The 27176-nt window shown below is 36.5% G+C and overlaps 1 protein-coding gene across 1 annotated transcript; it reads right to left on the bottom strand.

Moving 5' to 3' along the window:
• LOC112050960 (uncharacterized) lies at nucleotides 1-27169 on the bottom strand. The gene is made up of 5 exons (XM_024089373.2): nucleotides 26902-27169; nucleotides 6220-6746; nucleotides 5159-5326; nucleotides 3888-4023; nucleotides 1-2827 (listed from the first exon to the last, which is right to left on the bottom strand). The coding sequence occupies exons 2-5, from the start codon at nucleotides 6470-6472 to the stop codon at nucleotides 2692-2694; spliced, it is 693 nt and encodes a 230-aa protein (XP_023945141.1). The 5' UTR covers nucleotides 6473-6746; nucleotides 26902-27169; the 3' UTR covers nucleotides 1-2691.
• Nucleotides 27170-27176: the final 7 nt, after the last annotated feature.

The following is a 27176-nucleotide window of genomic DNA, read 5'->3' as shown; positions in this document are numbered from 1 at the left end:
TTTTTTGAGAAAATCTAATTAGTATTTATTCACGATTAGGTCAATAAAAAAATACACAAAATATAAGTTAATTACAAATAGAAAATCAATGTACAAAATATTTAACCTAATGGCACTAACAATTAAAATGCAAATAAAAAATATGCACTACCTACTTTTTAATTTATTTTATTAATATCAAATTTATTTCTCAAAAAACATTAGTTAAATGCACAAATTATACTACATTTTCAAAATATGGTCATGCTATTGAGTTTTTTGTTATAAATTGAATAAAATAATGTAATGGCTTTTATCCTGTTTGTATTAAATAATTAATTACGGTTTTTGATAGTCTTTCGGGCGGTCACAGATTTAAAAAATCAAATAAGGGCCATAGTTTCGAACCCATACGGGGCCCTTAGTCATGAGCTGGTTCTCGCAACGCGGTACGATCCAAACTGATCGCACCGCGTATTTAAGTTTGCAAGTTTATATCGTGCCGCGTTTAAATTTCATTATATATAGTATAGTAGATAATATTTACTTCTGAGAAATTTCTGAGAAATTTATTTATTTAAGTATATCAAAACTAAAAAACAATACTGACGGGTTATATCATACTAGTGGACGCTCGCGATTTCGTTCGCATGAAATTGTATTTTTTGAAAATTTCACGGGAACCTTGGACTATTCCGGAATAAAAAGTATGCCATGTTCTGCCCTATAGTCCATTTTATCTCTGTACCAAATTTCATCCAAATCGGTTAAGAGGTATGGCCGTGAAGACAGACAGACTGATTATAATATTAGTATAAATAATTATATAGTATAGATTCATACGAGTAAGTTACGTTATGCTCTTTCCTTGCTGTTTTCGAATGTAACTATAGTTCTTACTATGCTATAGCAATGGAGAAATAGCATTTTAGTGAGATTCTAATCAAGATCTAGGTAAATAGTGAATTTTGATCTATGTAATTCATATTTTTAGTATAACTCTGATACTATAATAACATAGACATAATAAAAAGTCCAGACACCGTTATCTGAACTAAAAAGTGACGTACCCCAATTTTGCAAGTTCGCATATACATATACTCAGACCAATTATATTAAGACCTGACGTTAGACGTTACCCCTCTGTCAAAAGTATATGATCATGATCTAGCATGGTTATTAAAAATACAGGTGTGTGTATTGGAAATCAAGTCTATAGTTGTATAAAGTGTAATAACACAGAATATATTTATTGGTGTTAAATATTTTCGATGTTTACCTCGAGTTTACCTCGTCCCCCCAAAAAACTACAACAAAACAATTTTATTGGATAATTTGGGTGTAAATTCCTCTATGTATATATACGAACACACCAACACGCATATAATATTAAGACAGATCGCCATTAATTTCCAATACACTTCATACTCACACATCTCTCTATTACTCGGCGCCATTACGGTGCTTCAGTTGAATGCCATCTGCTTATTTTATTAGTCTATGAACAATAATGTCTTATATAGTAGCTTAGAGCTTCAATTGTATAATTTAATAAAGAAAATGGACGGAGTTCTTACACAATATTAAAATACTTTAAGCAATATAATACAAAGGTTTTTAGCTTAATTTTTATACTATTATTTAAGATATTTAAACATTGGTAGTTTTAGTTTCAAATAGTATAATATCATAAAGAAAATGAACGTAATTCTTACACAACACTATAAAATTATTATATTCGAAAACCTTTGACTTAATCTAACATTCAGCCTTATATACTTAAAGAAAACTAAAGTACTAGAAGACATACGTAATCTTTGAGCCTTTATGTAAAATACTTATTCATATACATGTATTAGTGCGATGTCAGATCTATTGATTCCTCAGACTAATAACATAAGGACCTGCCTCGCTAGACGTTACTTTTCTGTCAGAGTATTTGATCAACGATCTAAAGCTAATAAAAGCTGTCTCTATAGACTCGATGTTTATAGCTGTAAGAAGAGCTACGTAAAAATACCTTTTTGTGTAGTTGAATGCTGTAAAAAACGGTCAAGAATTAAGTCAAGAAAGAAGAATCTAAGCTCCATTTCCTCAAAAAATTACAGACAATTTTGTTTATGAATTTGGGTGCGATACTAGTCCATTTTATGTAATTAGCCTGAGATTTATTCATAAACACTACATTTCGACTTTTTAATTTTATTTTTGATTTTTGCTTTTATGTTTTTCTTAATATGGGTGTATGCCTGAAATAAATGAATTTTATTTTTACTACATAAGTTAGTAAACACTACACAGTTAGTATGTGTTGGCATAGGCAAACCATAATTCGACAATAGCCATGTGTGTTTAGCCCTTTTTCTATTTAAATGTTTGTGTTTCAAAGTTTCAATATTTTCTACTAGTCTGTTGACTAACTGTGTAGAAAATATTGAAACTTTGAAACACAAAACATTGAAATTAAGTAAACTCACGAATGAAACACGCTGTTTTACTATATGAAGGTTTTGTGCAAAGTTACTTCAACAAAAATCTAGTTTTACCGTTTTTCTATGTAAACATTTTCTACACAGTTAGTCCGACAATAGTACGTGAGTTAAGTCGTTTTTCTATGTTAATTTTTTTGTGCACAATTTCAAATATTGACTCGTCTAAGGGAGATGCGATACGTTGCGTCGTTGCAACGGAATGCGCTAATAAGGCATCTCCCTAATACAGCATGATGGCGCCGTTGACCTTCTCCTCGAGTGCGGGCGCAATGGTGTCCGCGTCGCGCGCGTCCGCCATCGCTATGAGGATGCACACGTTGTTCACGAAGGCGGTTATACACGCTGTCACCACTAGCCTGGAATAGGGTTGGCTCATATCAAATTTAATATAAACAATATTAATTTTGTATAGTACATGGAATAAGGATCCGAAATGTACTTAGAGGCACAATGGAGAATGTTCACTATTTTCAAATGGAATTACTTCGGAATTACTTCGTTATTGGTTCTCAAGATATAAATGTTTAATGGGCGTGACGTCATCGTACAACACATGCACAGCCCATTCATGCAATTTCGTACTTCCGCCTTACCTACCAACGAACTAATGGCTAACCATTATGCCTAGTTTGGAGTACTTTAGTATTTTAGTAGAGTACGAACAATTTTTGGATTTACCGCCCAAAAATCGTTCGTACTACGTTACGTACGCTATACGATGACGTCACGTACAATATCGCGACTATTAGCGGGCGTCGATATTTATGCCAACTTTGAATGCATGTAACAAAACAAAAAGTTTCAAGTGATTTTGCATACCTAGTAACATTCTCCAATGCGCTAGTATATTATAGTGGGCGGATAATTGTGCCTCTGAGTATATATCGATATCAATTCATATAAATTAATCGAGACCGATGTGCTTGGAAGTCCATGCAAGAGGCATATGTCTTGCAGTGGACGTCCATCGGCTGATAATGATGATGAATAGTTAACACAAGTTAAGGATTTCTTAGAAACTTAATTTAAAAATCATTGCAATTTTTTTTTAATTTTTCAAACGTAAAAAACTGTCGTACATTTTGTGATACAATGTTACTTGATGTACTGAACGTCAAAATAATTATTATTAACTATTTTTTTTTAAATATAGACCATCAGGCCGACAGCGTGTTGCGTACAAACCACGGTGCGCCCGTGATGTATTTCTATTATTTTTGTAAAATTAGAAGCGGCCTAAGGGTCGCTTTGGGACGGTGGGCAAACACTACACTAGCGTAGGTTAAGATCGGACCGATCGTGGTCGTGTCTTGTTTACACTATATTTATTGGTTGACAACTGCATTAAAATCCGTTTAGTAGTCTTTGAGTTCCGTAGTTTATTGCAAACAAATTAGGTAATTAAGAAGATCTCACCAGAAGGAAATCCCAAGTTCGGCAGTGGAATCTGACGACCAGTGGTTGGACAGGTCTTCATCAGACATGACATTGTGTTGCAGACGCAGGAAAAACTCCGTCAGCCACACGGACATAGTTCCCATGGTGAACAGTACTGGAAATACGAGTAAGAATAACTATCATAATCATCTTAATCATCTATCATCATGTTAAAAAAAATTACTAAGTCGAGGTTAACATCTTTATCATCAACTATCGGACGCCCGCAAATTCGTCCGCGTGGAATTCAGTTTTTCACAAATCCCACGGATTTTTCTGGGATGAAAAATTTCCTATTAATCCAGATGAAATCTATTTCCATACCAAATTTCAGCCAAATCGCTTCAGTAGCCGCAGCGTAAAGGAGGAACAAACATAAAACATACACACACACAAACTTTCGCCTTTATAATATTAGTTTGATTATGTACATTGATGAATTCCTCAATGATAAAGATGCTTGGAGGCCATTGGATCAGCTTCCACCTTTACACAAGAAGTAAAAAAAATTGATTTTTATAAGAGCAGGTCGGCGGATCCTGCCTTTAGAACTGATGGTAGGAGTTACTACAAATGGACATGATGTATCAAAAGGCTTCAAACTTCAAAATTTCATTTATTTGAAAAGTATGAAATAAATGAAATTTGAATTCATCTATTATATTAATCAGCCTATTGTAACAGCCCAAGACCAGGCCTCCCTTTATATAGACAGGACGTGGAGCTTACACCGATCACACTGATCCAATGTAATACGTGCAGTTTAAACTGAACACCGTGTAGTGTCCGTCAGTTTTAACTGAAGAGAATTTCTAAAGATTTTGATTGAAATTTAGAATAAAATAATAAAACTAATTTAGAATAAAATAATAAATATAAGTTAAAACTGATTGGGATTTCAACTCTCTTATTCATTCATCATTATTATTAACCCATATTCGACTCACTGCTGAGATCGAGTCTACTCTCAGAATGAGGGGTTAGGTCAATAGTCCACCACGCTGGCCCAATGCGGGTTGGCAGACTTCACACACGCAGAGAATTAAGATAATTCTCTGGTATGCAGGTTTCCTCACGATGTTTTCGTTCACCGTTTGAGACACGTGATATTTAATTTCTTAAAATGCACACAACTGAATGGTTGGAGGTGCATGCCCCGGACCGGATTCGCCGGAGGCAGAGGTCATATCCACTGGGCTATCACGGCTCTCTTATTAGTACGGATAACTAAATTAATGAAATAAACGTACTAGTGGCGCAGTTGCATATAAGCAACGGTTTCGGCGAGCATCGATTTCTGGCGGCGGAGCCTAACGCGGCGAGGACGCAAGCGGCGCCCGAAGCCGCCAGGGCGACCGCTAGCTGCGCCGCTGCTCCGCACCATGACCATCGACGAGCGGGGTGTGTGCCGGCTTTCACTGGAATTCAATAAAAAAAAGTTAGGCTTTACGGTCACCGATCTTTGCCTGTTCATAAAAAATTAGAACCATGTTTGAATTTTAATTTAATAAAGTCGAATATGTCGTATAATTACTAATCCTTAAGCCGGCCATAGACGGTCAAGTATAGGTTCAGCGCTGTCTGCAGTGCGTGTGTAGAGTCAGTGAAAACAATATCGAAATCACATCAATATTTCGATGCTTGACAGTCTGTGGCCGGCTTAACTGGCACGCAGATTGCTCGTTTACTGGAGTTCATAGAAAATTAAGTTGTCTGGTCACCGATTTTTATTTTTACCTTTATACATATACATTAATTGGAACAACAAATTAAATAATTTATTATCACCAATCTTTGGCAGTTAAAAATAAAACGAATAACATACGTTTTTTACCTCTCTGGAACAGTTGGTAGTGGCTATAGCACTCAACAGAGGTCCTGGGTTCGAATGTCAGCACGGTCAATTTAGGATTTTATATTTACAAACACACAAATACTGTTAAATATATAAATGTTAAGGATATTTGACTTCACATGGTAAATGTCATGAATGCTGATTAAATTCAGGTACACTATAACCCCTCTCATTCGAGGAGACTCGAGCTCAGCATTGAGCCAAATATTGGTTGATAATATTATAAAGCTGAAGAGTTTGTTTGTTTGTTTGATTGAACGCGCTAATCTCAGGAACTAATGGTCCAATTTGAAAAATTCTTTCAGCGTTAGATAGCCCATTTATCGAGGAAGGCTATAGACTTTATTTTATCCCCGTATTCCTACGGGAACGGGAACCACGCGGATGAAACCGCGGAGGCGTCTACTAGTTGATTGATAATGACCATGAATGATGGCACTATAAAAAGAAACTCACCACTCAAATCGGAATGTCTGGATCCATATCCGAGGTGCAACTCCTTATGACCTTCGAACAGTCCAAAGTTTATTCTACCCTCTCGTGTCCTATCGTAATTTGTGGGGGGTTTAGACGGGTTAGAGGACAACCACCTCGCCCTCGCGTCGACCCAATGCGTCGTGCCCAAAGACGCAACAATCAATGCTATACATAGACACGATCCAAAAAACGTCGCAAAAATCATCGACCGTTTGAACAAATTGAGCTTCATTTTGTTCTTTTTCCCCAATCGCAGCCATACAATGCTTTACCGCCCACTTAATCCTTAGACTCTTGCTCAAAAACCGTCAAAATAGGTGAGCAGGCATCATATACACAACTTCTCTGTCAACTTCCCACGCTCGTGCTGTGTCTAACTGTCACCAACAGATGGCGTTACATCACATTTCACACGCGGTATAACTTATAGCGTTTTCTAGTGAACGCATTTACGTGGAGTCCATTGTTTCTCATAACATCGTTTTCTTTCGCGTAACAAAGAAAATCTGAAACAAGAAGAAAATGATTGGTGTTTATGTCGCACCGTCAAAGTCAAGGTGACTTGTATGAACTATACCCAGAGGCACAATTATCCGCCCACTTTAATATGACGCGAGTATATTAAAGTGAGCGGATAATTGGGCCTCTGAGTATAGACAATATGATCTATACTAATATTATAAAGCAGAAGTTCGTTTGGTTGAACGCGCTAATCTCAGGAACTACTGGACCGATTTGAAAAATTATTTTAGTTTTAGATAGCCCATTTATCGAGGAAGGCTATTAGGCTATTTATTATTTTTTTAATTCCGTATTGGTACGGGAACCGGAACCACACGGGTGAAACTGCACGGCGTCAGCTAGTCATTTATGAATTCAAATTCAATGACAAATACATATCACAAAATGCTAGCTGGCTTCTTTATAGCGATATAGAAAGAGAATTTGTATGACTATATTTTATTTTTAGAGATAGCATGGGAACGGTGACAGTTGGTTTCACTCTTGAAAGTTTGCCGGAATTCACTATAATAGGTAGTACGTATTACGATTGTGGTTAATACTTATTTTGAATGAAATAATCGCTCATGTTATCTGATGATTTTAGTAAGCCAAACTAATAAAAATTGTCTTTAAGGACTGTAGTTTTTTTTTCCCTACCGCTGAACGCGAAAAAAGTATATAACCTAATTCTTTCTATCATCTAGTCTACCAAATCTAATCGATTCCAATGACACTGTAGTAACTGCAAATTTAGCATCCCGGGCACCCCTACTATAACAAATTAACGTGCCAAACTTGTAGTTCCGGAATTAGATGCTTAGTTGGATATGGAGAATTTAACCCACTTTTTATTAACCAAAACAAATAAGCATGTACTAGTGGGTATATAAGGAAACTCGTGTTGACATAGGAAATAGAAACGTGTAAAACCAGCTACAGATGTAGGGCTTACGCAAGTTTTACTGATGCAAGTGGCTAATATGTTATTAACCTATATGGCATGTTTAATTTGTCTTAAACACCATAATAACATTATAAATGTGAAAGTTAGTAAGGTTACTCAATTCCTCTTAAATGGCTGAACGGATTTGGATAACGATTAGGAATTTGGGTGTGGTACCCCTGTGCCTTGGACAGCCCTTTAAACCGTACGTCCAGCAGGCTAATTCACTAACTTTGACGTATGTTACTTGACATATATGTGAAATTGTCATCCGGTGCTTTACTGACAACCATTCGTGGATATCATACCTACAGTAGATAGGAATGACATTTCTCAGTTAATTTGATGTTTATTTTGATAGGTTGTTAATAAATACCAAATTAGTGAATAGCTCAGCTGGTCATTATCATTAACATCTGAAAGTGATCGTTATTTCATTGGATGATCATCATTGACATTATCATCTATACCTGAGTGGAGTATTTGCCGAAACAATGGGTGTGTCTTGTTTAATATTGAATATACAATATTAGATAAGCAACCATCCGACATAGCTCAACGAGCCGCGAAGCTAAACTGGCAATGGGCGGGGCACATAGTTACTACCACCCTACCGACAATGACGTACCGCCAAGCGATTTAGCGTTCCGGTACAATGTCGTGTAGAAACTGAGAGAGTGTGGATTTCATCCTACTAAGTTACTACTAAGTTAGCCCACTTCCATCTTAGAATGCATCATCACTTACCATCAGGTGAGATTGTAGTCAAGGGTAAACCTGTAGAGAATAAAAAAAAGGTTTACTGACGACATCAAGCGAGTCGCTGGATGCAGGCGGCTCAGGATCGTGATGTTTGGAAGTCCCTACAAAAGGCATATGTCCTGCAGTGGACGTCCATCGGCTAATATGATGATGATGATGATGAACCATCCATTTAAATTCCAAGATATAACCCACACATCCTAACAGAGCAAGTTATACGATAGCTACAAAAACAATAGTAAACTTTAACGCAACCGCAAAACCAAGAAACGCAACCGTATTGATATCGCTTTCCCTTTTTAACTTAAAGAAATAATAATTAACCATCTCGGATGTCTCCTGCTAATTGTCAAATGGTCAACTCTCTAGATGCTACGAGTAAATGGGGGCACTGCTTCCGTGAAAGTGTAGATCGAACTGATGACAAAAATGCAGCTTTTCTACCTTATGATGGATGTTACGCAATTTGTAATTGTAGACTAGGGTAGTTGACTCAGATTAAATTTAATTAAAAAAAAATATTCAGCTTCTCTCAGTCTTAAGCCGGATTTATATTTGTCTGACGTGTCGTGTCGTGACGCATTAGAACAGAATCGGTATCATTTTATATTTATACATTTTATATCGCAACGTTTACACTTATGTGTTGTGACATGTCGTGATGGCTTTTTATGTGCCGCATACATAATGACTGTATGAAATTCCGTACAAATCAGACAAATGTAAGTCCGGCTTTAATATGCGGTTTAGTGTTTACGTGACGTCATACACTGCTAAAATACAGACCATCATAGCTGATATCGTTTTCACTCGTATTGACAAAAAACTATTTAAAAATATTGTTTTTCTATATATTCGTATTATGTCCCAATCGAGTAGAAAGACAATGAACAATTTAAGAAACTTATAAAAAAAGTGTCAACTAGCCTATTCTTCTAAAACTATAATCACAAAGATATAATGATGATGTAAATATTCGGTAGCGCAAAAATTAATAGGTATTAATTACTTAATTAAAACCGATTACGCTACACAAATTCTTTGGGTCGTAAATTACAAGTCATAATTAATAATTGTATTTTATTCACTAACCAATGATTTTCAAATTGCAAACCAGCATCTAATGATATATTCACTTAGCATTAGCTCAATAAACTGGATTAAAAATGGCTAGTGACTAATGAGCGAACCTCAAAACCAAAGTCATTTCAAATACAAATTCCGAATCAATTAAAGATCCATTATTAACTCAGACTTCATGTATTCATAATGGGTTTCGATTGTAATAGTTTCATAATGAGTATCTAAGACTTTGGTTTCGAAATTCCGGTATACTTTTTCATAAGAGAGCCTCAATAGCTCAACGGTAAGAGCGGTCGGACTCATCACTGACGGGTGGTGGTTCGATCCTCGCCCCGTTGGTCTATTGTCGTAGCCAATCCTAATACAGTCTTTCCCGACTAGTTGGAGGGGAATGGGATTATTGGTCATATTTAAAAACATATGGCAAATATTCTTAAAAAAAAATAGTATATTATTGTGTTATTTCATAATATGAGAAACTAGCAAACGCCCCACGTATTCAGCTGCATAGTTCCCGTCCCCGTCCCTATGAGAATCATTCATTCATCATTATCAACCCATATTCGGCACACTGTTGAGCTCGAGTCTCCTCTCAGAATGAGAGGGATAAGGCTAAATAGTCCACCACGCTGGCCCAATGCGGATTGGCAGACTTCACACACGCAGAGAGATTAAGAAAATTCTCTGGTATGCAGGTTTCCTCACGATGTTTCTTCACCGTTTGAGACACATAATATTAAATTTCTTAAAATGCACATAGCTGAAAAGTTGGAGGTGCATGCCCCGGACCGGATTCGAGCCTACACCCTCTGAAATCGGAGGCAGAGGTCATATCCACTGGGCTATCACGACTCAGCTAACATCTATGATTAGCAAAAACTCGACACGTCAATGATCTTCTTATTCTTTGACACGATAATAGCTGCATTTCTATTGTCTGTTTGACCGCCAAAGAATTTTTTGCCCGGGTCACGATGAAATAAAACACTCAATAAAAACCGGTTCTATCAATATGGAGACAAAAAAATCCGTGACACAGTTACTCGATCGTCATCAAGTTTGTTTGGTGCAGATCCTACTAATATTATAAACTCGTTTGTATGGATGTTTGTTACTCTCTAACGCCGCAATTACCAAACCGATTTGGCTGAAAGGGGAATGCCCACCGACACATACACCGTCGGCCCAGGGAACCCATGTATACCCCCGTATCTATACTAATATTATAAAGCTAAAGAGTTTGTTTGTTTGTTTGATTGAACGCGCTAATCTCAGGGACTACTGGTCCGATTTGAAAAATTCTTTCAGTGTTAGATAGCCCATTTACCGAGGAAGGCTATAGGCTATATTTTATCCCCATATTCCTATGGGAACGGGAACCACGCGGGTGAAACCGCGCGGCATCAGCTAGTTACAGATGAAATAAAAATCTTGTAAAACGTTGTAGCAAATTTTTTTGGATAAAGTTTTGTGTAGGCTTGGGCCGGGAATGGAGATTAATACATAGACTACTTTTCATCCCGGAAAACCCATGGTTTTCGCGGATTTTGTAAAAACTTCAATTCCATGCGGGCGTCCGCTAGTATTATAATAAGCCAATTTCATATTATTTGTATGAATATTCTTATATTCATTCAACATACTGACATAATTTACCTTGTTATGTTATCTAAATGCAAATCGCTAAAGATTTGTCAAGGTCTTTTGTTTTTATATTGTATTTTTGTAGGTACTTTATTAAGTTTTACTCTGTCGCTATTATATTATTATTGTCGTGTATTGGTTGACATTTGTCTATTTTTTTCTTACATGATATGTAGTTAGTCGCATGTTAGGCCTACACATCAATTCTCTTTTTACAAACGCTTCGAATAAGCACTAAAAATATACCCAGAGGCACAATTACCCGCCCACTTTATTATACTCGCACCATATTAAAGTAGGTGGATAATTGTGCCTCTGAGTATATATTAGATTTGTACAAAAAGCTTATTCCCTTACATTCCAAGGTGGACGACTATATTCAATTGTAATCAAGATGAATATTCGACGCAACTAGAACTTTTTACACCGCGTAAGCTCATAAATGTCCCCATACACTCATAAGAGATAACTTCGTGGAATAACTAAATAAGGAAGTACATTCCTCTACAAATACCATTCGAGCTATGTGAATGAGATACAGCGAATGCGTGATATTTTTTGCGCAAGAACACACAAGAAACAGCCCACGGAAATACGCTTATGCATCATCGTCGTCATTATCAACTCGGCTCACTGCTGAGCACGAGTCTACTCTCAGAATGAAAAGGGTTAGGCCAATAGTCTACCACGCAGGTCCAGTGCAGATTGGTAGACTTCACACACGTAAAGAATTAAGACAATTCGCCTATGCATATATTTAAACAGTAGACGTTAGATTAGAACATTATGAATACTATATGCAATACTTCATCATCATCAACCCTTATTCAGCTCACTACTGAGCTCGAGTCTCCTCTCAGAATGAGAGGGGTTAGGCCAATAGTCCACCACGCTGGTTCAATACGGATTGGTAGACTTCACACACGCAGAGATTAAAATATTCTCTGGTATGTAAGTTTCCTCACGATGTTTTTCCTTCACCGTTTGAGACACGTGATATTTAATTTCTTAAAATGCACACAACTATTAAAACACAGAATTGAATATTTTGATTGTTTGCATTGAATAAGCTTTGAAACCACTAAACCGATTTTAATAAAAACAGAAAAAACGTGAGGAAACCGGCATACCTAAGAATTTTCTTAATTCTCTAGATATGTAAAGTCTGCCAATGCGCGTTGGGCCTGCGTGGTGGACTATCGGCTTAACCCATCTCATTCTGAGAGGAGACTCATGCTCAACAGTGAGCCGAATATGGGTTGTTACTGATGATGATGTCCTCTCTATAATATTTATCTGTAGCACAATTGGATTGAAGGGCAATGTCAAAATGCTGACGTTTTTTGTTAAAATATTGAATGAAATTAGGCAATTAAACCTTGTAAAAGTTCACAGATGTCCCCCACGTAACGTAACGGTCAGTCTATTGTACGTTACGCTCCGCTCGGCAGACCGTATGGCATGTGTTGTATGGTTAATTATATTTTTTGGGTAGGCCGTAGGTACATTCCAATGCCCACCAAATGGTAAATGACATCGCTTATGTCTACATCCGACAAAAGCGATGTCGTTTCGAGTTGCGACCGACAACAAGTTAGTTTTAGGAAAACTCTCCTCACATAGGTACAATATAATGTCGTTGTCTAACATGTATGAATTTACCTAGAATGCCGATTTTTGTGTCATATTCTCTTATAATAAGGATGCACAAGCATATAGAAAATTTTACTTAATAAAATTTAAATACAAAAATACAACCGACTTCAAAACCTAAAACGTACCTACTAAACTAAAAAGCGAAAAATAAAATCATAGTATTATTATGTTCTACCTGCTGATAAAATTGAAGGCGGTGCTAAGCCGGTGTCATATTAATTTTTGCCGTTTCTGAAAGAACCACCTTTCAATATTCATGGCTTGAATTAATACATCATCGGATTCATCATCATTCATCTTTTATAGATCCACAAATGTCTTAGTGTCTTACTAGACACGGGCATAAGTTAGTTATTTCTGCATATCGTCTCCAAAGAGTAAAAAAATCTTTTGTAGGTTTGGGTGTACTCTTCTATAATAAGATCCCCAAGACTGTGATGGACCTGCCAATGCATAGCTTTAAGCAATGTGTTAAAAAACATTTATTTAGTCGAGGGTACTACAACATTGATGAGTTCCTTAATGATAAAGATGTTTGGAGGCCGTTGGATCAGCTTCCACCTTCACACAGAAAGTAAAACTATAAGAAATGTAAACAGTAATTGTTATCAATTGTAATTATAATACTGTATGACTTTTTCAAAAGAGCAACTGTTGAGTTTCTTGCCGGTATCTTCTCAGCAGAACCTGCCTTCCGAACCGGTGGTAGAATCTTTACAAATAGTCAAGTGACGTGTCAAAAGTGCTTGTAAACTGAGCCTACTTGAAATAAATGATTTTTGATTTTGATTTTTTGATTTTCAAATCTTCTAAAAAATAATCAATCAATGCAAGTTTACACCGATTATCTCACAAACGAAGTCGCAGGCGTACACTAGTTATATACAAAAACGTTACCAAGTCCCTAAGTAACACTAACGACCACGTAATGTACACGGTTGAGTGCACACCACCGCAGGACATGTCGTTACAATGTATAATTATGTATGTGTGAAGGCACCACGAAGGTCACCGTATTGTACTGAGAGGCAGCGTTATTCTGTGACGAATCGACATGACAGAGAGTTTCGAATTCATCTCAATCTTTTACTGATTTAAGGGTCTGCTACACACTTCTCGAGACCGCCTCCTTTTCTTATTACTCGTCAGTAACAGAGGAATTTGTCTCTATATGTCTGTCTTGAAAGCTTGCTATACACTCCTCCAGCTTCGTCATCAACCCATATTCGGCTCACTGCTGAGCTCGAGTCTCCCCTCAGAATGAGAGGGTCCACCGCGCTGGCCCAATGCGGATTGGCAGACTTCACACACGCAGAGAATTAAGATAATTCTCTGGTATGCAGGTTTCCTTAGATGTTTTCCTTCACCGATTGAAACACGTGATATTTAATTTCTTAAATCCTCCAGCTTAGCACCTTTTATTATAATTCGACAGTGACAGAGGAATTCGCCTCTATATGTCTCTGTCTTGAAGGCCTGCTACACACTGCTACAGCCTGCCTCCTTTTCTCATTACTCGACAGTGACAGAGGTGTTCGTCTCTATATGTCTCCACACTTCTCCTGTCGGCCTCCTTTGTTATAATTCGTCAGTGGCAGACGACTCTTTCTCTCTGCAGTATATCCCCGCCACACTATGCTCTTTGCGCTACTGCGATATTGCCTTTTTTAACCACACAGTGCTCTACCTTTAAATTGCGCTATAAACCGACAAAATAGGGAGGTCTGCCACACACTTGACGAGTGTCATGGGAAGTAGAGATCAAAGGAAGCAAAGACGCAATGTGGCGACGTTACTATTACAACATCACGAAATATCGAAAACCCCTCTACGTACAAAGTTGAAATTTGACAGGGTCGTAGTTTTAGTACAGTTAGGAGACGTCTGCTAAGAACGGATTTATGAGACGGCCGGATTAAAGAGATTTAAGGACTGATGAAGTCGCGGGATTCCGCTGATGACTGTAATATTAGATAGAGATGTAGACGAATTCGTAACTCACTGTCGAGTAGTAAAACCGCATCGTTATAAAATAGCGATGCAGTTTGATATTCTACGAAACAATACGAGCGTGTGTTGATCAAGATATTTATTTGTACTTTCTCCAGCCCACGCCTAATTTTGAACTATCGGTACTGTACTAATGGTGTTTGCTTTTACGTTTGACCTTAAGGTCGATTGTTCCGCAAATAAAAAAGTCGATTTCATCTATAGACATTCCTTAAAGAAGAATTATTGTTTTTCTTGTGTTAGGATTTCTGAGAACAGTGTGTTTCTAGGTTTATTGCCATCTGTTGTTTAAAGTAGGTAAGACAATAGTACAATTCAAGCTTTTTAGTTACCTACTTGAAAAAAAAAAGGAATTATCATGTTGTAAAAACAGATTTAGTTTTATTATTGAAAAGAATTTCATAAAGGCCGCTTTAAAGCTAAATCTTTTTTCTCTATTGTAAAGTACCAATTTGGTTCTTCATAAAATTACGTTCTAGCCTATTTATGTAATTAGTAATTTAACTTTAACCTAAACTTATAATATATTATTATTATACTAAGATAATGCCCAATAACTTAGTCTTTCACTAACTATTACGTCTTTAGGTCACTTTGTTCACGTGATCTTCCATGTAGCACTTAACACTACACTAAACGCTAAATCTGTGGCTATGAAACGAATTGAAATCTGCTAGAAAGAGTTTTCGAGTCTACTAGTGACCAATAAGATTGGTTATTCAAAGATATTCCATAATGCTGCCAGTATTATAGGTACGGCCATGGAGTCGACGAGGTTTTAGATTTAGGAGCAACTAGATATTTTTTTTAGGTTATTGTAGTTTATATAATAGACTAGTGGACGCTCGCGACTTCGTCCGCCCTTAGATCTCTTTAATCCAGCCCTTACAGTAGTATCGCTGTAAAAATGGAGTAACTTTCCCGTTTTCCCAACATTTCCCTTCACTGCTCTGCTCCTATTGATCGTAGCGTGATGAAAAGTATACTATAACCTGCCCAGGAGTATGAAGAATAATTGTACCAAGTTTCGTTACAATCCGTCGAGTAGTTTTTGTTTCTATAACGAACATACAGACAGAGAGGCAAAAATTTTACTGATTGAATTTTTGGCATCAGTATCAATTCCTAATCAACTGCTGATAGTTATTTTGGAAATATATTTCATGTATACAATTGATTTCCCTACAGATTTATTTTAAGTATTAGATAACAAATAATAAAAATAAAAAAAAACACAGAGAATGTGTGCCAACAAAAACAGACGAAACACCAGGTTAATGTTAACAATAACCGTTAACTCGCATCGTAAAATATTACGGCTTGGAGAAGCATTATCCAGTTACCGCGGGTAATATACACCTAAATGCTTTTCCCGGTTTGTATCGGGTTATTGCGAAATACAGTCGTAATCGATTACTATCTAATTCTGGTATGAATACATAACTAGGCTAAGGCATTGATTATAAATAATGATTTATTTATTTTGCTATCATACGCGAAAAGCCGACGAACCCATGCGACAACGTCACCCAGGTCCGACAAAATACTCTCTACGTACGTTTCACCCCGAAACCGGAGCATACTCAGAAGATGTTGACTCTACAACGTTCAATTGCAAAGACATCTATCCAATATTTAAGACATTGATGCTACTTTATAGGATCTCATATGTATGCTTATATGGTAGCCTCGTTCGTTTGATGTCGTGTAGAAATTGTAAGGGGTGTGGATTTCCATCCTACTCCTAACAAGTTAGCTCGCTTCCATCTTATATTGCATCATCACTTACCATCAGATAAGATTGTAGTCAAGAGCTAACTTGTAAAGAAAAAAACATGGACTCTAATTGAGAACCTCTTTTGAAGTCGGTTAATAAAAATAAAGACCTTATCGATTTGTCAGATTATTGAGGAAGTTACGATCATTTTTGTCACATAAACTTTAATGTACAACTCATACTTAGGTGAAAAACGCAATCCAAAAACGGTCGATGTACTCAACCTTATTGGGTTGCTCCCTACCGATGGTTAAAAAATCTCGAGTCATGTCATTCTTGTTGAATACTGACTATAATATTTTATAGGTGCAGGTTTCTTTCTTCGGTTTTCTTGCTTCTTCTTGATTCTATTTTTGAATATATGAATGATGTTGCAGAATTTGATATGTAGGTTTTATGAGTCCGTCGTTGATGAGGTCTGTTCCTAATGTGAGTGACGTTTTATATGAATTGACGTCTGTCACTTTGTTTTCTTGTCTATTTATTTTGACATGTTATGAAATGACGTTTTACGTCATTGTACTGTTACTCAGAGGATAAAATGTTATTAATAAGGTTATTGTGGTCAAGTATTTTATCCTCTGAAATTTATTTCTTGTTTCACAACAATTCTTTTACAAATCCTATACGATTTTTTCTAGATTTCCTGTACTAGATGTTCTGTTACAAGTGAATGATCAAGTCAATCAACACCTTAGGAACATTCCTCAAGTCAACATGGCATATAGCGTCGTAAATCACATCCGATATCTGACGTCACCCAGACGTGGGCTTTTTATCTCACGATCTCGGGGGCGCCCGGACTGATACACTCAGGCCAAAACACCCTTCCCGAACGGCCCTCTAAGTCGAGGCCCGAGTCTCAGAGGAGACGCCCTTAGAGAGTCGTTCCGCCCATCTACTCTGCTTCTGCCTTCGGGCCCCATCAGGCGATGCTTCTGCGCTCGCCCAAACCCCCCGGTGACGCCGCTGAGGTCCCCTAAGAAGCCTACGGCACTTACACAATCAGAAAAAAGTAAATCACAACGTCAGTACACCGCACACGGTCACGGCCATTGATTAAGTGCTATACACGTATGTAGGTAATGATGTTAAGTTAAAACGAGCTAGCGTTTAAAATTGAACCGTACTGATACATAATTGTTGACTGTTACCTAACAGTAAACCTATCGTTAATTGCTAGTTAAACGTTGATATAGGCATTTATTCAGTTCATCTATTCAGGGAAGTCCGTTTGGTTTTGTATGTAGTGGTAAGATCAAGCACGAAAAAGGCGGATTTACATTTGTCTGACGTGACGAGACGTGACCTGACGCATCAGAACAGAATCGGTATTTATTTATTTATTTAGATATACCAACAATGACAACCAGAATCATTCATAAATATACATGGGAAAATCTTAATGCTAGTGCTACAGAAAGCTATCTTTTAAAAGTATATACAGCATTGTTTTCCGGTTAAAAGTTAAAAATTTAACTATTTTAAAACTACAAAATTATATGTTCATTAATGTCCTATTGATTAATATGATTATATTATATATACTCATATTAACATTATATTACATTTAAAATTAAAATAAAAGTAAGTTACAGTTAATTAATTATATCTGTATAAATAAGTCAAATATCAATAAAAAGAGCAAATAAATTTAGAAAGAAAGAAAGAAAAAAAAAGCTTTATTAGTGAATTATGCCACACAACACAATTTGTTCTTGAACAATATCCTGCGATGTGTGGCACAACCCAGTAAACGGATCCAACTCAGCATAATGCTACATACTCTTTAAATAAAAAGAGCATGCAGCGCTGGTTTTCAGTGTCAATAAATATTAAATAATGTATTTTAAATGTCAAATCAATTTAAAATTAATGTCAAGTAAGTTTAAAATTAATGACAAATAAATTTCAAAATTTATATCAAACTAATTTAAAATTCAACAGAACTAATTTTACTTTTGAATATCCGAAGAGAATCCTTGAAGATGTCAATATCTTGAAGGGCCTTTATCATACAGTTTGTATGGTAACGTTTACACTTATGTGTTGCGATATGTCGTGATGGCTTCTGATGCATCGCATACAAAATGTATGATACCGATTCTGTTCTGATGCGTCACAACACGACACGTCAGACAAATATAAATCCGGCTTAAGTTAGTACGAGATCCGACATAAGAAATATATACCCTTATCTGTTATTTATTTGGGATTAGAATCAATGATAGAAAAAATTTACATTGACTCATTGCACATAGGTTGCCTAGTCAAATTGCGGCCGGATAGTATTAAATGATTATTTTATTTTATTTATTTAATCTTCTTCCCTCATTGGTTAATTAAAAAAAATACACTAATGAATATACCCAAAAGAATTGGATAAGTAAATTTTATATTGCAACTGTGGGTTTTCCAGATATAAACAGCTAAGCAATGTTATAAACTCTCATCAGTTATTAAGTCGTCTTATATGTCGAATGAAAGTTTATTTTATGTAATTTCCGACATTCCGACAGTCCGACAAATCACTCTCTACGTATGTGCAATTGCACGTTGTAGAGTCAACATCTCCTGAGGATGCTCCGGTTTCGGGGTGAAACGTACGTAGAGAGTGATTTGTCGGACCTGGGTGACCGAAGAACCCATGCGATAACGCATGGGTTCTTCGGCTTTTCGCCGAGCATAGCAAAATAAATAAATGATGAACTTCCGAAGGTGGCGCCTGCTTCTATCCAATATTATCTATATTTTTTTATCACTAATAAATAACAGATGAGGGTATATATTTCTACCGCCGGATCCTAGACCATAAATAGTGTCCGTTGGACTTTCTAACTAGTTACTTATATCGGCTGCAGCAATAACTGAATCATCAATATCTTCATCAGCAGCCAAGCGTTAAGAAGAACTGATACTTACTCAACTTCTATGTCATAACTAAGTGCCTATGACATTATTTGACTATCAATGACATTCATCTTTTACAATCACAATTTTGTAATAGTTGCTCAGTGATCGCGACACGTTTAAATATATTAGCAAATCACTTTGTATATTTCTTTAACTCGTATATAAATCATCCGTAGAAATAAGATTATTTTTATCACGAAGGATTAAAAAAAATGAAATGTATTCGTCTCGGAACGCTCAATAGAAGTGAACTTAAACCTTCTGCTGTATGTCAGAAAGGGAAGCCGTAACGCGTTACGTTACGAAGCGGTTAAACCTCCCATAAGAGGTTATCACTTCAATACAATGTACATATGAGAAATCTAAACCCTTTCTCCTAATAAATCTATCTTAGTGCCCCGCACTCTACGACAAATACAAATAAGACTAGTTGACGCCGCGCGGTTGCAGCCACGTGGTTCCCGTTCCCGTAGAGATTATATATAGTCTATAGCCTTCCTCGATAAATGGGCTATCTAACACTGAAAGAATATTTCAAATCAGACCAGTAGTCCCTGAGATTAGCGCGTTCAATCAAACAAACAAACTCTTCAGCTTTATAATATTAGTATAGATTCCATATAATTAGAAGAACTCTCCTGAGACTTAAATACATTGGCAACTAAAAGTGAAAACTCAGTTGCAATTAATATGTAAAACCAATCCCAAGAACACCATTAGATTAAATTACAGAATCGACAAAGGACTTTTGCTTCCGTAAGAAAGTCTCTCGGGAAACCAAGACTATATTGCGAACTTAACACGTTCGCTGCGGTACGAGGTCAATTGACCTCGTACTAACTAGTGACTTCAAGAGTTACGAGGTCGATTGACCTCGTACCCCACCACACAACTTTTAGTACGAGGTCAAAAAACCTCGTACCGCACCAAAGAAAAGTACAGAAAAATCAGTGCCGCAGCAGTGTTAAGTAAAATTACACACGTATCCCCCATAAATATGCATAACGCGTAGCTAAGGCCATTGTATTCCATAGTACATCGCGTAAAGAAATCATAATACGAATTGCAACGGGCGAAAATTGGACTTTCGAATCTAATAGAAGCGTGGCAATCATTAGAATCGGCCGGAATGCCAAAACGCCGAAATTACGCGTTTTCTCCTCACGTAATTTCCATCAGACTACTGAGGTCAGAGCAGTTAACAAGGTAATTTTCACTTGTTATTTGTTACAGCGGTCAAAGCTTGGCAAACTCGTTCGTAACACACTCAATGGTCCGCGGGGGCCGGGAGGGGAATAGCGGTGGCCCTCGCAGTCATTTCCCTCCCGTCGCCCGCATATCATAGGAGTGTCATCAACGAACTTCCCAAACCATAGCTGGTAATTTTAGAAAAAAAACTTTAGTTACGTCACTTTTACGATTCGTCATCGACGAAAGCTTTTTCAGTAAATGTTTGTTTACTGTTTTTATAGTAATAATTTTTTTTTTTTTTAATTGATGGACCATGTCTACCTGGTAGTTAGGCTATGCCATGGCCTATAAACAGAGTAAACTCCTTAGAGCAGCGTTTCCCAAACTTTATTCTAATGTGTAAATTTCATACTCCTTCGTGACCCACTTGAGTTTTTGGACCCATAGTACAATCCGCCCGTCGAGCAATCATAATTGTCTCGTCACTGCTACTCGATGAAGATGTAGCTTTATAATATTCAAAATCGTTAAGTTTTTCTGTTTAATCGTAACAAACAACGGCCTCCGTGGCGCAGTGGTATGCGCGGTGGATTTACAAGACGGAGATCCTGGGTTCGATCCCCGTCAGGGCAGATTGAGATTTTCTTAATTTGTCCAGGTCTGGCTGGTGGGAGGCTTCGGCCGTGGCTAGTTACCACCCAACCGGCAAAGACGTACCGCCAAGCGATTTAGCGTTCCGGTAAGATGCCGAGTAAAAACCGAAAGGGGTGTGAATTTTCATCCTCCTCCTAACAAGTTAGCCCGCTTCCATCTTAGACTGCATCATCACTTACCATCAGGTGAGATTGTAGTCAAGGGCTACAATCTCACCTGATGATAAAGAATAAAAAAAAAACAAAATTCTTAAGAGTTTAGATCTTATACGCTGCCATAAATCATATTCAAAAACAACCTGACTTCCTTGGTATTAATGAGAGAACTTAGTCCAAAACAATTTGGAAACTGAACAATAGTAACTATCTATAGAACAAAGAATAGGTTGTTAAAACTGTATGTACGTAATTCCATTATGAAACTGAATTCAATGAAACACAAGTTTTTGATGATAAAAACTGATGGTTTGCTCTTGAATGGTGTAACAATATCGAAATATTGTCGTTATAGCAACAATTTCGTATTAAGGTTTTGGCAATCGAGCCTCATCTTGCAAAGCAAGTTAAATGAATGGGGATGATGACTAACTAAGATTGAATATATTGATTTTTATAATACATACGGGGAAATAAGGTCAATGTTAACTAATTAATATATAAAAAGAAAAGATTAGATTATTTAGAATAATTAGATAAGCAAAATAAATAAGATTATAAAATTTCAAAATCTTTTATCGTAATTAGATGAAAATTCATACAGTTTTAGCTTCCTTACATATTTAATACATTAAATGTGACATTTTTAATACATGAACGCATAAATAACAAGGATATTAGTAATTTTAAATGAATGGGGGTGATGACTAGGTTTGAATATATTGATTTTTATAATACATTCGGGTAAATAAGGTCAATGTTAACTAATTAATATATAAAAAGAAAAGATTAGATTATTTAGAATAATTAGATAAGCAAAATAAATAAGATTATAAAATTTCAAAATCTTTTATCGTAATTAGATGAAAATTCATACAGTTTTAGCTTCCTTACATATTTAATACATTAAATGTTACATTTTTAATACATGAACGCACAAATAACAAAGATATTAGTAATTTTGTTTGAACGCCCATACAAATCTAATGATCATTATGCACCTACGACGTCATTAAATCGTATCATTTTGTATGGAGCGTTTTTCAGGGAACTGCGGAAGCGCCGCAAATCTGACCCTTTAAATCCCTGTAGCTCCGAAAGTAATGATCGCAGATACCCTGTTATTTTTACAAAATTGCTTTACTATTAGTATACTCTTAATTTATACACAATTTAAAAAAAAAACTGTCATCATCCCTATCATTTACATGTACCTAGTATGAAGACTTTAAATATAAACTTTTTTGTATTGTTTAGATAATTTCTACTGCTGCTAGGTAGGTACCTGCGCCTAGTAAGCAATGAGTCAATAATGCAGTTTGTGGTGGAAAGCGCTTGGGAGTTTTGATTCCGTAAAACGGTCGTATTTCATTTTTCGTAAACTTGGAAGGTTGATTTTTTCACAACCTCATTCAAAATCTACACCCCTTTCGGTTTCTACCGGATAGCTAAACGCATGACGTACGGTACGTCTTGAGGTAGGGTGGTAATAAGCCACGGCATAACTCATAAGCCTCCAGCCAGACCTGGATGAATAAAGAAAACCTCAATCGGCCCAGCCGGGGATCGAACCCAGGACCTCCGTCTTGAATATCAACCGCGCATACCACGGAGGCCGTACCTCTATAAAAATACATTCCCGACATAAAAGTCTTGACAAACAGGCGATTTTAAAGGGTTCCGTTTTTTTCTTTTTGACAAATGGAACCCTAAAAAATTACACTGGCAACCACGCCAACAAGAACTTCATTTGAACTGTGGACCCTATAATCGCAATCCAGCGTTATTCTAACCACTAGATCATCAAGAAAGTTCACTCTCATAGCATAACTGGTACAATCAAGCAATTAACTCGAGATGTTAATTTTTTACCAAGTTTCATTCCAAGTGGCTTCACGAGCAATTTCACTTGTCACTTTCTCAGCCACTTTACTTGAAAATAATATAGTCTATGTTTGTTAATAAACTGCCTCCTTGGCGCAATGGTTAGTTTATGCAGCTTCCGATCTCGAGATCCAGGAGTTGATTTGTTGTGCTGTGAAAAGCTTCTTATACCCAACTTCAAAAAAAGAAGGAGGTTCTCAATTTGACGCGTTTTTTATATGTTTGTTATCTTCTCAAAATAAATAATGTAATTTATTAACCAATTTTGAAAATTATTTTTTGTTACTTCCAGATTGCTTCCACTTAATTTTCACGAAAATAGGTTTTGTAATTTTGTGTTAAAACCAAAATAACTGAAATAAGTGAACGAGATTGTTTTTGCGGGATTTGTGAAAAACTTAATTCCATGCGGACGAAGTCGTGAGCGTCCGCTGAAACGCAAAAGTTTGTATGTATGTTTGGATGTTTGTTACTCTATAACGCCGCAACTACTGAATCGATTTGGTTGAAATTGAAAACGTAGATAGATTATACCCTAGATTAATACATAGGCTACTTTCATCCCGAAAAATCCATGGTATTTGCGAGATTTACGAAAAACCATCAGGTTATGATAGTGTGAATGTTTGTTACTCTTTCACACCGTGACTACTGGACCGAATTGGCTGAAATTAGGAATTGAGATAGATTATAGCCCGGATTAACATATAGGCTACTTTTACCCGGAAAAATTACATATTTATTTTTCGCGAGTAACACCGCAGGGCGCAGATAGTTAATTATACAATACAAGGTATCAATGAATGATGATGATGATGATTATTACTGCAGTAAAAATAGTGTGGTCACACCTAATTAAATATGCAATATGATTAAGTTACGTAGAGCATCAAAATACCTTGAACTTGTTTTTAATTTAGAGATGTTTTAATTTTGAAGCTTTTTCACTTTTTATTAGCCTTACGAAATATGGTCATTGGTAAGGTATCAATATTTCTATCACTGAACACATCCCTATTTGACCATATGCAGTTGAACACGCATAATACGTTATTTTACGCTAGTCCCTACAACTTGAGACATGTTTTCATACATTTCCTAACGCTTAATACAATTCGTCATCCCCTTTAATACGCCTACATGTCACACGCGTGTAATTCCAAATGCAACAAATAAATTACTAATGATAGATCAGGACATTATAAAGGTCCTTTTAAACAAGGTTGCAGGACAAGACAAAGGACCGAAAGACCCCAAACGACCCTTGACATGATGCGGTTTGAGACGCACTGCAAAACTAAAATTCAATTGAAAATTTATTAATTGCTAATGTATCAAAATCTTTTTGTCATACCAGAATAAGTGATTACTTTTAGTAGCATAATTAGGTAGTCTTTACACCAAATACTAGAATTTTTATAACTAAGTATGTATTATACATTAGTCGTTATATTTTTCACCATCCCCCACCCGTATAATACGCTTTCCCGTCTGATGCGTTTTTAGATGGGTCCCTGTGAAATCGTATTAAACGGGTCCCACTGTATGTATATTTTTTAAATGTAGCCAACTAATTTATTTATTTGACATGTATTTATTTTGAAATCACATGTAAATCTTGCAAGTTCTGTATGACTACTTAAGGACGTCCAGATATCTGCATCATACACATTGGCCAATCCTTAGTGGCCAAGTCTAGAAAAGAAGAAATCCTTAGTGGCCAAGTCCAGAAAATAAGAAGAATGATACTTGTTTATATTTATCTGTAGTCTATGCTTTTCAGAAACTTATTTTCCTAATTGGTGTATTAAATATTATAATGTTATCTTTACAACCAGTTGCAAAGATACCTGTGAGAGAGTGCACCAATGGGGCAATGATGACATTGTCTAAGCTTGAGAGATCTTCGCAAGAGATTTTTTTCTATTTTGTAAACAAAGGCAGCTTACATACTGACAATGGTATAATGATGCCAATGTTAAGTGGTATAAAACTTTTGCTGTTTGTTATTTACATATTTAAGTAGTAGCAAAGCTTTATGTAACATAGTTAACTTTTCTTTAAAGTCTAAGTGTTGATATCATAGATATTAGACTTCAGCAGGGACCAGCACTAAATGGACCTACATACAACGGCCAACCTAGTGGCCAAGTTTTTTTTTTTTAGTCTTTACAAGTTAGCCCTTGACTACAAGCTCACCTGATGGTAAGTGATGATGCAGTCTAAGATGGAAGCCGGCTAACTTGTTAGGGGGAGGATGAAAATCCACACCTCTTTTGGTTTCTACACGGCATCATACCGGAACGCTAAATCGCATGGCGGTACGTCTTTGTCAGTAGGGTGGTACTAGCCACGGGCCGAAGCCTCCCACCAGCCAGACCTGGACCAATTAAAAAAATCTCAATCGGCCCAGCCGGGGATCGAACCCAGGACCACTGCGCCACAGAGGCCGAAAAAAACCGTGCGAAAAAGAAAGAAAGAAGGAAAAAACCCAGGAAAGAAGAAGATCATAGATATTACAGGATATTTTCAAAAATTATATAATAATCAATACATACAGCCTTACTGGGTGTGTACTGTTTACCAACAAATTAGCACAGATTAATCAGTAATACTCTGTGTAAATTAGAAATGAAGGTAGAAAACTCATGTTATTTTATAACTTAAATTATATTTATTAACTTAACTCATAAAATGTTATTCAAACTATATTTAATTGTTTTTAAGCATATCAAGCCACATCTCAGCTAAAAATCTTTGCAATGAAAGATGAGCTCTGTGGTGCAGTGGTATGTGCGGTGGATTTTCAAGAAGGAGGTGCTGGGTTCAATCCCCGCCTGGGCCAATTGGGATTTTTTTAATTTGTCCAGGTCTGGCTGGGGAATTTGGCTGTGGCTAGTAACCACCAGCCCTTGACTGTGATCTCACCTGATGTTAAGTGACAATGCAGTCTCGGTGGAAGTGGGTTTACTTGGAGGTACAAGTTTATTCTACTTATCATCATTATAAACCCATAATCGGCTCACTGCTGAGCTCAAGTCTCCTCTCAGACTGAGAGGGTTTAGGCCAATAGTCCATCACACTGGCCCAATGACATGCAGAGTATTGAGATTCTACAGACTGCCATAAAAGCTGTAAAAAAATTTCAGACAGCTTCTAAGGGCAGTTACAATGCAAGAAAGAAGAAAGTTGAACAAAAATTCTTTTGCCAAGGATTTCAATACTTAGTGAACTATCTCTATAGCTCCCAGCTTAACTTTTTTTTAATGCTCCTCAATCTCCTTGCTAGTTTCATAGTGTATTTTCTACAGATTTGTGATGTAGCTTAGAGGGAAGTTAGAAATTACATATTAATACAACTACTTGCAGACCACTTTCTACGAAAGTATCTCTCTAATAAAATACGCATTTCAATTTCGAAGATGCATACAAGAGGGATTTATTTACAAAACAAGTATAAAAAAGTAGTTAACCTTCCCACTTACCTGTTAATTTAAGATAAAATGACACGGGCCACGGCCTTGTTTTAAACTTGGAACAGGATGTAAAAAACTTTTTAGTTTATTCACGCAACCAACAATATTAAATTTTCTGTTGAAATTTCTAAAAAAGTTGGATTTTTTCTATAAAAATTTAACACAATTTCACTCAACTCAACTAGAAAACACCTTGTATTTATTTAATTCACAACTTTCGTGGCGTACGCACGTCGACGTCACACAACACCCACACAGACAATAAAAAAATTAAACAGTTGACA

Source organism: Bicyclus anynana, chromosome 24 (genome assembly GCF_947172395.1).
Source record: "Bicyclus anynana chromosome 24, ilBicAnyn1.1, whole genome shotgun sequence".
NCBI lineage: Eukaryota > Metazoa > Arthropoda > Insecta > Lepidoptera > Nymphalidae > Bicyclus > Bicyclus anynana.
The sequence above is the reverse complement of the archived record's forward strand: the minus strand, read 5'-3'. Positions and strand labels throughout refer to the sequence as shown.

What these genes read in the sequence shown, in the direction of transcription:
- LOC112050960 (XM_024089373.2), bottom strand. Translation starts at nt 6,472, where the DNA reads ATGAAGCTCAATTTGTTCAAACGGTCGATGATTTTTGCGACGTTTTTT. An exon ending in CAGACATTCCGATTTGAGTG is followed by an intron (nt 5,327 to 6,219) that starts GTGAGTTTCTTT and finishes ATTGAATTCCAG; the next exon opens with TGAAAGCCGGCACACACCCC. An exon ending in GAACTTGGGATTTCCTTCTG is followed by an intron (nt 2,828 to 3,887) that starts GTGAGATCTTCT and finishes ACCCTATTCCAG; the next exon opens with GCTAGTGGTGACAGCGTGTA.